Source organism: Myotis brandtii, unplaced genomic scaffold (genome assembly GCF_000412655.1).
Source record: "Myotis brandtii unplaced genomic scaffold, ASM41265v1 scaffold149, whole genome shotgun sequence".
NCBI lineage: Eukaryota > Metazoa > Chordata > Mammalia > Chiroptera > Vespertilionidae > Myotis > Myotis brandtii.
The window spans coordinates 511,584-526,069 of NW_005355385.1; the positions used below are offsets into that span (position 1 = coordinate 511,584).

The 14,486-nt window shown below is 37.7% G+C and overlaps 1 protein-coding gene across 7 annotated transcripts in view; it reads left to right on the top strand.

The window, feature by feature from the left end:
• Nucleotides 1–14,486, top strand: part of RIC1 (RIC1 homolog, RAB6A GEF complex partner 1) — a 78,650-nt gene that overhangs the window by 25,627 nt on the left and 38,537 nt on the right. For 6 of the 7 annotated variants that reach the window (XR_001361121.1, XM_014535698.1, XM_014535696.1 and 3 more), the window contains 2 exons: nt 6,026–6,117; nt 12,404–12,492. Coding sequence is in view for 6 of the 7 variants with exons in the window: in XM_014535698.1 (XP_014391184.1) it covers nt 6,026–6,117; nt 12,404–12,492 (181 nt within the window). In the remaining variant the exon portion in view is untranslated. The remainder of the gene's footprint in view (nt 1–6,025; nt 6,118–12,403; nt 12,493–14,486) is intronic. The other variant, XM_014535692.1, reaches the window with a different exon arrangement.

Sequence of the window (14,486 nt, forward strand, 5' to 3'; positions counted from 1 at the left end):
TCCAGAAAGTATATACCTGGCTGACCAAGTATTCTAGGATTTGAGTTGTGGAAGAGTTAGACTGGAGGGTCCAGATTCAGAATGTAAACTTTTACTTATCCCTGTTTTCATTGTGTTCCAGAGATCACTGGAGGTTGTTTGTTTATTTTTCTTCAAAGAAAAGCCTCCAGTTTTCTGTTAGAGTGGAGGTGGGATGTTTCTTAGCAGCTCAAATTGGGGAGGTACTCCTTGAAGACCCAGCTGCTGCTTACACAGTCTTTGAACCAGTCCTGCTTTCAGTACAGCCTTTCAGAGACATGTAACTTCCCAAGCCTTTGTGTGCCCTATAATGTAAACTTAGCTGCTTCTCAACATTCTTTACTGCCAGTTAAGGATTCTACCCTTCCTTATACTTTCCAGCTTCCGGGATTTTCTGATACTACCTCATCTCCCATTTTTTGTTCTTGTGGTTAATGCTTTTGAAAAAATCTTTTCTGTTACAGTAGTCAGAGAAGATAAATATTAGTGGTCAGTGTGCTCTTTTTAACTGGAAAGGATTTTAAGGTGTGTTTTTGTTTGTATGTTTTTTCTACATGGTATCAGCTTTAAGGTTTCTAATAACTATTTTCCATTACCAACTTTATTCAGGTAGTAAGGTACTGAATAATACATTTGTAATAACATGTCAGTATGTAAATTAGAATAAAAATAAGCTTTTGAAGAACTTTTTTTTTTTACAAGGTACAAATATATTTGTAATTATGTTTGGGATTTAAATGTTTTTTACTGAAAAAAAAGAGCTGAAAATGACTTTTCTGAGTATCAATTTTTGTTAGTATTTGATTAAAGAAATTTTTCTAGTCAATTAAGGTTTAAAATATAATGGAAAATAGATGGGCATTATTAAACTAGTGGCCCGCTGCACGAAATTTGTGCAGGGGAGGGAGGGTTTCCCTCAGCCCAACCTGCACCTCTCCAATTGGGGACTCCTTGGGGTATGTCCGACTGAGATCGGGCCTAAACCGGCAGTCAGACATCCCTCTTGCAATCTGGGACTGCTGGCTCCTAACCGCTCACCTGCCTGCCTGCCTGATCGCCCCTAACTGCCTCTGCCTGCCGGCCTGATCTCACCCCCAACTGCCTCTGCCTCGGCCCCCACCACCATGGCTTTGACCGGAAGGAAGTCAGTTGTCCGGTCTACCCGGTCTAATTAGCACATTACCCTTTTATTAGTATAGATAGATTATATAGGATAGGATTGCTTAAATGGGGAAGAAAAAGCCTTTTTCAGCAGGAGGAGATGCTCTTAGCAGACAAAAATACATAATCCCTATGTCTGGATTGATAGCCAGCCATATGCACTATACTGCCAAAGCGGTCATTAAAAAATTGAACCACTTTCTTACACCTTACACCAAACAGCTGTTGCCCTTAAAACCCCTCCTCAGCCCCCACCTTAGTTCTGCCTTTGCAGTTCACCCAGATTAGATTCTGATTGGTTGGTTTCTATGCCAGTCAACATCAAAAGCTCTGCCTCCTAGGCAGCCATTGGCTCCTCGCAATTCACCAAGATTTGAGTATCAAATCAGAGAGGCGGGGCTGATCAGCAGCCCCTGCAGCTGCTGGCAAGGCCTGGGGAGAGAGAAAGGCACGGCTGCTGGCGAGGCCTGGAGAGAGAGAGAGGCAAGGGCTGATCAATAGCTACTATGGAGGCTGCGGATCAGACCCTGCTTCTGTCTCTGGGCCTCTCTCTGGGCCTGATTCGCAGCCCCCTTGGCAGTCAGTGCTGGGTCGCTATAGCGACCCAGAACTGACTTCAGGACTGACTTCCAGTGTTCGGTTGTCCGTTTGGTCATTTTGGAAGTTATGGAACCTGGCTCTTTATGTATATAGATGTTATAAATAGAAAATATAAATTAGAAGAAAACAATACACATGTACAGTGGGGCCTTGACTTACGAGTGTCCCGACTAACGAGTTTTTCGAGATATGAGCCATCTCTCGGCTGATTTTTTGCTTTGAGTTGCGAGCTAAAATTCGGGTTACGAGCCAGCTTCAGATACCCCACTGCTAGTTGGCGCAACGAACGTCACAGTGAACGCCACAACATCAGCCCAGCATCACGTGTCTCACTCGTTCACTTTATGATTTGACACACGAGTAATTTGAGTTACGAGCTCCGTCACGGAACGAATTAAACTCGTAAGTCCAGGCCCCACTGTATTACTGGTAGTTAGGAAACACATTGGCATCTTTATATTTGACATTATTCATTTTTAAATATATTTTTATTAATTTCAGGGAGGAAGGGAAAGGGAAAGAGAAATAGAAACATCAATGATGAGAGAGAATGATTAATCAGCTGCCTCCTGCATACCCCCTACTGGGGATCGAGTCTGCAACCCAGTCATGTGGCAGTTGGACCATGACCTCCTGGTTCATAGGTTGATGCCCAACCACTAAGCCACACCGACCAGGCTATAGTAGATATTATTTAAATGCTTTATAAAAATTCTGTTCAGCATTGTTTAATATATTTAACAAATAAATTAAAATATGTCAGATTATGCCAGCCTCTGCTCAAAACCCCTTCAGTAGGACTGTACTAGGTGTATTGGTTAATAATGGCAGATTTTGTAATCAAAGAAAACACGATAATTTCAAGAGAAACATCAAAAGTGCTTTTATTCAGAGTAATGTCCATCGCTAGCTACACATTTCCCCCATCTTTCAGGTAATTTGTGGATACTGTCCCAATAGAACTTTTCTTGTTTTGAGGCAAACCATTCAGAGACCCAATTTTCCACTTCTTCGTACATTTTGAAGTGCTGCTCAGAAAGTGCATGTGCCATCAATCAGAACAAGTGGTAACCTGAAGGAGCAAGGTCTGGTGAATACAGCGGGTGGATTAATACTTCCCAGGCAAGACCTTTTAATGTGTCTTTAACTGGTTTTGAAGTGTGAGATGGTGTGTCATCATGAAGCAAAATTACTTTGCCATGTCTTCTGGCCCATTCTGGTCATTTCACAATCAAAGTGTGGTTCAAATTGATTATTTGTTGTTGGTAGCTATCAGTATTAATGGTTTCACCTGGTTTTAGAAGCTCATAATACACCACACCTTCCTGATCCCACCAAACGCAGAGCATTGTCTTCTTTCCAAAGTGATTTGGCCTTGCAGTCAATGTTGATGGTTGACCTGGATCAACCCATGATTTTGTGCGTTTGAGATTCCCAAAATAAATCCACTTTTCATCGCCAGTCACAATTTGATGCACAAAAGACTTTCTTTCGTGCCGTTGAAGCAACATTTTACTGATGATGACTTTTCGGTTTTCCATTTGCCTTTTGTTCAGTTGATGTGGCACCCATTTTCCTTCCCTTAAAATCTTTCCCATTGCTTGTAAACGATTGGAAATTGTTTGCTGAGCAATGTTTAATCTTTCTGCAAGTTGTTTTTGAGTTTGACATGCATTTTCATCCAATAATGCTTGTAACCTGGACGTTGTTTGTCTTTCACATCGAAATCATCACTTTAAAGCATTTAAACCAGCGTTCACAAGTATCTTGAGATGGAGCATGTTCACCATAAGCTTCCCAAAGTATTCAGCACTTTTCTTCAAAATAAAGTAATGAATTAAAACTTCCCACAAGTGCTCTTTTTTTGGCATGAAATTCGACATTTTTAAGTGCAAAAATATCTATGATGTTAACATTTTCAGCAAATTTGACATATGGAGTTTTGAAGCTTGCTGTCAATACAACAAAATAGCATACATATCAAATTGCATATATATCAACATATGAGTAACTACATCTATTGAAAAAAATCTGCTTTATTAACTGGTACACCTAGTATAATTAGAGCAAAACCTGCTGAGGGCAACTAGAAAAGCTGAAGAAAGGTTTTGGAGAGCTAATTAGACAATAAAGAATACCAGGCTGGAGGAGGCCAGAGGCCTAGTGAGCTAAGCCCAGTGTTTGAGGTAACAGTGGGCATGAACAAACAGGACTGTGCAACAACGTGGATGGATCTCACAAACATGTTGGGTGAGAGCAGCTAGACAGAAAAGGATACGTGCTATGAGTCTATTGTATGTAAATTTAAAGGAAAAATAAAAACAGTTTGTATGGATGCATGTTTAAGTGGTAATGTTTAAAGAGAAGGAAGTGATTCCCATGTAAGTCTGGATATTGGTTACTTTTGTGATGGGGCAAGGGTATATTGATCAGAAGGGACACTGTTGGGGACCTTTGGGGACCACTCTACAAGTAATTGTACAAGTGTTTACTTGGTGATGTTATTGAGATGTACGTTTTTGTTTTGTGTATTTTTCTCTAATGTATTTATAATTCATAATTGAAAAGGTTAAAAAATAAAGGCACTCCAATGATTCCCAGTATATAAATTGGAGAAAAAGCTGTTACCTCATCTTCTACTTCCTCTTCCTTCACTCCACCCCTTCTGCACAGGCCTCTTTGATGTTCTTTGAACATACCAGAAATGGAGTCTCTGATAGGACCTTTTGCTTGATATATCTCCTTCCGTACTTGCCTTAAAACACATGTTCACAGACAAATCCATTTAATATTACGTCCTTCCCCCATACTCCCTCTTCCCCATAATTGCTTTATTAGTTATTTCTGTAGCATTTGCCAACTTCCAATATACTGGATAATTATTTTAATTTGTCAGCCTCTTAACAAATGTAAGGCAGAATACAAGTAGGGATTTGGGTGTGCTTAAATACCTGCCGTTTCCTCAGCACCTAGAGCAGTGCCTGGTGAATAATGGGCATCTGAAAAATACTTGTTGCAGGAATGAATTTCAGTAAGCAGTCATCCAAAGAAATAATGCTCAATGCCATTGTTACCATTTTTTGTAACCTAAATTAATGCCAGTTTTATTATTAAAATTTAAAATTAAATTTCTACAAATAGAAGCAAATATTCCATGTTTAGATAGTAGGTTATAAAGCTCATTTAGTAATTAAATAAAGTCTGTAGTAGTATACTTTCAAAAAAGTCATAATTATATTGAGTCTTCTGATGTTTACTATTGGGATCATCTAAAAGTAAAGTGTATATTGTAGTGTGCTATTTTTTTGTGCTTACTAAACTGTCATGATGAGCTTTGCCTTAGAATTTATAATCTAAGATGTCCTTGATTTGACAAGCACAATGGAGCTGAGCCTATTATATTTCTTATTCAGAATAAAATAGCATATAAATTTAATAATAGTGACATTCATTTACTTAATGCTAGCCATTGTATTAAGTGGTTTACATGTTTGTACACTCTCCTTTAATCTTTAAAACACTCTAAGAGGTAAGGAATTTACAGATAAAAAAACCCCAAAGCTTGGAAAGGTGAAATAATCATTTCAGCAAATGAGTGGTAGACCTAAGATATCAGGCTGCCGGCCGGATACCATGCTATTAACCATTATTCCATAAAGCAAAGGAATAATAGAGAATAGTCAGCAATTGACAAATTATGAATTGCTGGTAAGAATATACCAAATAATGTGGATGTGAAGTACAGCATAGGAAATACAATCAACAGTATTGTAATAGTTATGTATGGTGCCAGGTGGGTCCTGGAAATATCAGGAGGAACACTTTGTGAAGTGTATGATTGTCTAACCATTATGCTGTGTACTTAGAGCTATGTGCTAGTTGAGTATAAGAATAATAATAGTGAACAAGTTAGATGCAGTTTGTGCTGTCAAGAGGTTTATATCCTAACAGGAAAGTGATCATCATTTAATTTGAATTTAGAGATCAAATATCCAGTTTTTAGTGTTCTGTAAATAGATCAGCATTGGACTGAGCTCATTTGGGGAATATTTATTGAAACAATTAATGAAATTGATGTTTTAAGGGAGAAAATTCAGATAGTAGTTCTGATGGAATATTTTTCTATCCAGTTGAAACCAAATAAGATAAAACCTTATGAAACTACGTTTATTGAAGGAGAATTATATTGATTACAGTGTGTTTTGGAGAACACTTTTTAAACCTTAACTGCTTTCCTTTATTATAGCAGCTTCATGGAGTATGGCCACAAGATGTTGTTGACGGAACTTGTGTAGCAGTAAATAACAAGTATCGACTAATGGCATTTGGTTGTGCGAGGTAATATATAGACTTCTGCAATTTAAGTGTTATTGCAAAAAATAATGTTTTTTAAAACATCAGATGTTCCTAATATAGTTGTCAAGTTTGTCATCCCATTATAATTTATGAATCAGCCTTAATATAAAATATAACAATATTTTATTTTATTTTTAACATATTTTCATTGATTTCAGAGATGAAGGGAGAGGGAGAGAGAGACAGAAATATCAGTGATGAGAATCACTGATCGGCTGCCTCCTGTGCATCCCCTACTGGGGATTGAGCCTGCAACCTGGGCATGTGCCCTGACCAGGAATCAAACTGGGGCCCTTTAGTCCACAGGCCAACGCTCTATCCACTGAACCAAACCAGCTAGGGCAAATCTCACAGTATTTTAGGTTGGAACAAACCAATGTAAAGGGCAGATTTTGGAGATTATCTTAATTTGTAAAAGTGAGCTTTTCTTGAGTGGTAAGAAATTGAGTTACAAGTTTAAAAAATTTAATCAGTTCAAATGTAGGTTCTTTATTATTTAACAGGATCAGGAAGATATTTTTTCCTTTTTTTATATAATCTTTTCTTTTTAAGACATCAGTGTTGACATTGTCTTTGAATCAGTGGATATGCTTTAGTTAAGGAGCAAATTTAAAGCTCATACATAAAATCAGTTTCTTGTTTTAATACAAATAATGCATGTTTTAGAAGTAAAATATAATAGTTATTCAGTACATATCTGTGTGTCTACCATGTATCAGGCACAGTTATTAGCACTTGGGATACATTAGAAAACAGCAATGATATCTGACTGTCAGGCTATTTTAGCTCAATTAAAAAGATTTTACATGATGGGCAATGTAGGCTTACAGTTATGAGTTCACAAAATACAGTTTATTCTTATATTATTCTTTATTAACGTGTATTTTCCATATGGATAACTGGCAACCTACTTGCCCCACCCTGTATCAGATACTTACAGTAATCCCTTACAGTAGGTATAGTGCTCATTAGTCTTTAAAACTTTCTTAAAATATAAAATTCCATTTGCCCTAAAAATGAGACTAAATGTTTCTGTAGAACATACATCTAGTATAATCTCCAGGTACAAGTGTCAAAGTATCTTTTTAATATAAATAATTCACATGTATAATTCATCACCACCTTCATTACACTCTCAATAATCTCTTTGTAAAGTGAGGAATCTTCATCCTCTCACACTGCTTTTTATTAAAGAGGTAAATGTAGAAATATAAGTAAACTTAGTACAAGAAAGAAGAAAAAGCGTATTTTTTTCATATTCACAAATTTGATTTGGTCATATTTTGTTTAGAATTTTAAAGTCTATGTTCATGAGTACATTTGCCTATAATTTTTCTTACTCGTCTAGTTTGTAACTCTCTTGCCTCATAAAACAAGTTGAGGAGGGTTTGTCCTTCTCATTCTCTTCTCTGTGGTCAGATTTGTCAATGAAGCCATCTGAACCTAGAATTATCTGTATGGGAATTTTTTGTGTTACTGCTTTAATTTAGTTTTAAGAATAGATTTAAGAAGATTCAGATTGCCTATCTCTTCCTAAATAATTTTGGCAATTTATATTTTTCTGGAAATTGTTTTTTTTTTCATATGCACTGTTAAATTTATTGGCATAAAGTTTGTAATATCCTTTTAAATTTTCATATTGTAAAATAAAAATATACTTTCAGGAAAGTGCATACTGCAAATATTCCATTTTACAAATATATTTAATACAAACACATATCTATTCACAACTGAGCCAAAAAATAGAACATTGCCAGCCAATACAAGTTTTACCCCGGCTACATCCTAATCACAACTTTTGTCCCTTCCCCGACTCACTTAAAGGTAACCAATTTTCTGTCTTTTGTGATAATCATTTCTTTATCTCTGTAATTTTATCACCCATGTATGTGTCCTTAAAGAACATAATTTAGTGTCACCTGATTTTGAATTTTATATGAATAGAATTATATTCTATGTTACGTGTCTTACTCTTTCAGTCAATATTGTAAAATTTATCCAAGTTCTTTGCCTGTAGCTGAAATCGTTTTTGATTTATTTATAAATAATGTTACAGTGTATGAATATACCATAATTTATCTGCTTTTGCTGTTAGTGGACATTTATATTATTTCTTGGTTTCCAAAAAGAAAAAAGAGAGAGACATTCTCTTATAAAAACCCAATAACTTTATCACATATGAGAAAATTAATAAACCCCTACTAAGATCTGATACTCAATTCATGTTGAAATTCTTATTTTTCTTTTTATCCTCACCGAAGGATATTTTTCCCATTGATTTTATTTTTTAGAAAGAATGAAGGGGCAGAGAGAGAGAGAGAGAAACATTGATTTGAAAGAGACACATCAATTGTTTGCCTCCCACGCTCGTCAGACTGGGGCTGGGGATCGAACCTGTAACTGAGGTAGATGCCCTTGACTGGGAATTGGACCCATGACCCTTTGGTCCACGGGCCGATGCTCTAACTACTGGGAAAACCGATCAGGGCCATGTTGAAATTAACCAAGATTTTTTTTTATAGCTTCTTTGTTCCAACCATAATCAAGCAAAATTCGTGAATTATATTTGATTATTATTTCTCTTTAGTCACCTTTTGCCTATAACAATCCTTACACCTTTTTTTCTTATTTGTATGACATAAACTTTTTTTAAGAGTCCATGTCAGTTGTTTATAGAATGTCTCACATTCTAAATTTTTATTCTTTCTTCATAATGCCATTTAATTAGTTTTTCTAACACCTGAAATGACTGGAACTTTGAAGCTGGTTCTCGTTGAGCCAATATAGTTAATGACTAGGAAGCTCACATGTCATCATTTAGGGGGAACTCAGAGACATGAGCAGTGGCAGATACAGTTTCACATCACCTACATTCAGGGCTGGCACCTAAGGGTCTAGCAAGGCCGATGTGAGAATCCAGGAGAGGTGCTCTAGCTCTCCCCAGGGTAATGAAGGTAGAGTCTTGGCCTTCAGCTTTTCATTCGTCTCAGTTTTCACCATTAACTGCCACACACCCAAAAGGGAAACCATCCCCACACGCCACGATATTTTGAATTTAGTGTCTGTAGACTCTTATGGTGTACACAGTGTTCATTGGTTGGGAGAGTACCAACCCATCTGTCATGATCATGGGCTGGGGTGTAAGTTTTGTGGTTATAGCTGTGTGACATTGCAGCCTAGTGTCTTTTAGCTCTGATCTGCCATCACTTACCAGGATTAATGCCTTGAGCACTAGACTGTAGCTGTATTTTTCTAGGAATTGGTTTTCCTATAGAATCCTGTAAGACATCTTTCTTTTAGGATGCCAATTTTCAGGGGATCAGTCTTACAACTTAACATTTACCTTTATATTTAAAGGTTTGTTTAGATTTGGCTAAACATTTTTGCCATTCATGATGTTGTGTACTTCCTATGGCATTGTGTAATAGTAATGTCGAGTTGTCCTAGTATTAATACTGCTCACTTTGATCACTTATGGTGGTAGTAGTCATATCTCTGTTATAGAAAGACTAGAGGCCCAGCCTGCACCCTCTCCGATCTGGGACCCCTTGGGGGATGTCCGACTGCCGGTTTAGGCCCAGTCCCCAGGATCGGGCCTAAACCAGCAGTCGGACATCCCTCTCACAATCCTGGACCACTGGCTCGTAATCGCTCACCTGCCTAGTCGCCCCTAACTATCCCCGCCCCCCACCACCGGCCTGATCACCCCTCACTGCCCCCTGCTGCTGGCCAGGTTGCCTCCAACTGCCCCCTCCCTGCCGACCTGGTCGCTCCTAATTGCCCCCCCCTCCCCGCCAGTAATTTACCCCCCCACCCGCTGACCTGGTCGCCCCCAACTGCCCCCCTTGCCAGCCTGGTCGTCCCTCACTAACCCCCTGCTGGCCTGGTTGCCCCACACAGCCTGCTTGTTCAGTCGTTTGATCGTCCCTCACTAACCCCACGGCCAACCTGGTCATAGGCAGCCATCTTGTGAGGGCGTGAGAGTTAATTTGCATATTACCTCTATTATATAGGATGTTTTTGCTTTAAGATTAGTAAATAGTATCTTTTAATGAAAAAATGTTCTCTTACAATGGGCTGAGAAATGGAAAGAAAAATAATTTAAAGAGTATAGGCCAGCCGTGGGCAAACTACGGCCCGCGGGCCGGATCCGGCCCGTTTGAAATGAATAAAACTAAAAAAAAAAAAAAGACCGTACCCTTTTATGTAATGATGTTTACTTTGAATTTATATTAGTTCACACAAACACTCCATCCATGCTTTTGTTCCGGCCCTCCGGTCCAGTTTAAGAACCCATCGTGGCCCTCGAGTCAAAAAGTTTGCCCACCCCTGGTATAGGCACTATAGAATACTTAAAGGGTTAATTTTCAGTCTTTTTAAGTAGTGACTTAATACCTACTTCTTAAATTAGAAATATTTGAACTCCTCACTGACGTGTTAGAGCTCAGCAACCCAGAGTTAGCACTTGACAGTGTGTCAGATGCAAAGCAGAAACCTGCTAGCTACTTAGTGTTGTCTTTCAGCCAGGTGTTTGGGTAGGTGGTCTGGAAAGATACATTTAGGCATTTGGCTTCTGACTGAGATGGAATAACAGATCAAATTTCCTCTGCCACCTGAAATTAAAACAAGAGAATGGACAAAAATATGAAACAGGCATTTTGAATTCAAGAAATAGGACATCAGGTAACTAAAGACAGCAATCTCTGAAAGATGAGAAACAAAATAAGAAAACTCTACAAGTGCCCCAGCTTTAATTACTTTGAGAATTTCCAGGGCATAGCATGAGGTTGGAAGATAGAGCCTGGCAGATTCCCTGAGTTGAGTACCTGGAAATGAGAGTTTGGGGAGACCAAAGCACCTAAGACTCACAGGACAGACACCAAAGAGAGAGTGGCACAAGGAGAGAACTCCAGAGATCTGTAGAGGGTCCCATTTGAGTATTAAACTGAAGCATCGAAGATACAAAGAAGACCCAAATCAAAAACAGATTAATGTTAACTTGAAGGATGTGGCAAGAGAAATTATTTTAAATAAATAGAAAAATAGAGCATTAATGAGCTGTGAGGTAGCTGCAGGTGGCCTGTTATTGCAGTGTTTTATTTTGCCCCATTCCTAACCCTTGAGGGAAGTTGGACCTGGATGAAAGTGGATCAGAGCTGCTGTGGGAACCATCTAACTTCTCCTGCCACAGAGAAGTGTGCATAAGTGCCAGGATATTCTGGCAGCCCCAAACAATATTTGTGTTAAAAATTTTTTTTTAAACTTCATAAGCAGAAATGTTTTTTTAAATGATCATTAAGTTTAGTTTTGAAATGTACTTTAGAAGTAACATATATTTTGTTTTGCTTTCTGGTCCTTCATAAATTTGACCCTTGTAAAGATGTTTGTTTTTTAAATATATTTTTATTGATTTTAGAGAGAGAGGGGAAAGGAAAGGAAATGGAGAGAGAAGCATCGATTGGTTGTCTCCTGCACGCCCCCTACTGGGGATCAAGCCCATAACCTAGGCATGTACCCTGACCAGAAATAGAACCAGCAACCTCTTGGTGCATGGGATGACTCCCAACCAACTGAGCCACACCGGCCGGGCTGTAAAGATGTTTTAAATGAAATAATTACATATACCTTATACCCAAAAGAGCGTGTATCATGTGTATAGATTTTAAAAATAATGAGATGTAACAATAATAAAATGAAAATTTATATAAATTACCATCTAACATGAGAAAGCACATTACCAAAGCTGATGAAGCCCTGCCTGCCCCCTTCTCCACAAGCGCAGTCACTGGTCTGCAGTTAGTGTACCTTAGGACTTTGCTGCATTTTTACCACAAGTATATTTAACTACTATGTTTTGAATGCTTTTTACTATTAGAAACAGAATTATACTGTATACCTATGCTACCTATTTTAGTGCATGTAACTAAATTTTATTTCTTTTTAATACTATGTGGTATATTACTGTATGATTATACCACAGTTCATTTTCCTTTCTGTTATTGTTGAACATTCAGATTTCCATGTTTTGCACTTTATAGAATACGATGATGAACATTATACATGACAAGGATGTTCTGGTATAGCTAGAGGTGAAGTTGCTAGATTACAGAATATGTATCTGATCAAACTTATGAGATGACTACAACTTATTTACAGTTTCATTTTGTTCTAGTTTATATACTTACCAACAGTACATAAGCGTTCCCATAATAATGCTTTTTATATTTGCGTTTATCTTTTTTCACTGAAGTTTGTTTGTTTTTTACAGTGGTTCTGTACAGGTTTATACAATAGATAACACCACTGGAGCTATGCTGCTGTCTCATAAACTAGAGTTAACAGCAAAACAGTATCCTGGTGAGTTTCTTTGTTCTTCTGATTTTAACATTTTAATGTACAGATATGTGTAGTGAATGCTAATTTCAGATGATTGAAAATTATCTCCTGGAACCCCTTGTGAGTTTTCCACAGTGGGATACTTTGGCACCAGATGGGAACTGCAGTCTTACGGTTCATTTAACTGTGAAAATACCTGCAGGTCCTTGAGAGTCAGCCTTTGTCTCATCTATTCTTTACCTGAAATGCCCCATATTTCTACATGGAGGGTACATTTTCATCTTCCAAGTTACAGCTCCAATGGAAAAAAATTTTTAATGAACTGGTTAGAATACTATTCCCTCTTATGCTCCATTGCTCTTTCAGTTTTTTATCATTCTTTTTGTATAGACTTTAAAGGTCAGCATGTAGTATTTTTTCAAATTTATTCTTTATTGATTAAAGTATTATATATGTCTCCTTTTCCCCCCCATTGACCTCTCCCCGGCCACTCTCACCCTCCAGCACATGCTCTCACCCCCTAGTGTGTGTCCATTGGTTGTGCTTATAGGTATGCATACAGATCCTTTGGTTGATCTCTTATCTCCCTCTGGATCTGTTTTTGTTCATCAGTTTATGTTGTTGATTATATTCCACAAATGAGTGAGATCACATGATATTTATCTTTCTCCAACTGGCTTATTTCGCTTAGCATAATGCTCTCCATGTCCATCCATGCTATTTCGAATGGTAAGAGTTCCTTCTTTTTTACAGCAACGTAGTATTCCATTGTGTAGCTGTACCACAGTTTTCGAATCCACTCATCTGCTGATGGGCACTTAGGCTATTTCCAAATCTTAGCTACTGTAAATTGCGCTACTGTGAACTATGGGTGCATGTATCCTTTCTGATTGGTGTTTCTGATTTCTTTGAATATATTCCTAGAAGTGGGATTACTGGGTCAAATGGGAGTTGCATTTTTAATTTTTTGAGGAAACTCCATATTATTGTCCACAGTGGCTGCATCAGTCTGCATTCCAACCAGCCGTGCACGAGGGTTCCTTTTTCTTTGCATCCTCACCAGCACTTGTCGTATGTTGATTTGTTGATGATAGCCTTTCTGATAGGTGTGAGATGGTACCTCATTGTTGTTTTGATTTGTATCTCTTGGATGTTAGCTGTAGGTTTGTCATGTAAGGTTTTTATTATGTTGAGGTATGATCCCTCTATTCCCACTTTGCTGAGAGTTTTTATCAAGAAACGGTATTGGATGTTGTCAAATGCTTTTTCTGCATCAATTGATATGATTATGTGATTTTTGTTTTTCAATTTGTTTATATGATGTATCACTTTTATTGATTTGCAAATATTGTACCAGCATTGCATCCCCGGAATAAATCCCACTTGGTCATGGTGTATAATCTTTCTAATGTAACGTTGGATCTGATTTGCTAGAGTTTTGTTGCGGATTTTAGCATCTTTGTTCAGCAGGGATATTGGCCTGTAGTTCTCTTTCTTTGTAGTGTCTATCTGGTTTGGGGATTAGGGTAATGCTGGCTTCATAGAAAGAGCTTGGAAATGTTCCTTCCTCTTGAATTTTTTTGGAATAGTCTAAGGAGGATAGGTTTTAGTTCTTCTTTGAATGTTTGGTAAAATTCCCCTGTAAAGCCGTCTGGCCCAGGGCTTTTGTTTGCTGGAAGTTTTTTGATTACTGCTTCAATTTTATCCATTAGTTATCAGCCTATTCAGATTTTATTTTTCTTGATTGAGTTTTGGAAGGTCATATTTTTCTAGGAATATGTCCATTTCTTCTAGGTTGACCAGTTTGTTGGAATAGAGTTGTTCATAGTGGTGTTTTGTTTTTTTTTTACAATCCTTTGTATTTCTGTGGGGTCTATTGTTATTTTGCCTCTTTCATTTCTGATTTTGTTTATTTGGGTCCTCTCTCTTGCTTCTAGTTCAGCCTGGCTAGAGGTTCGTCAGTCTTGTTTATCCTTTCAAAGAAGTAGCTCTTGATTTTATTGATCTTTTATATT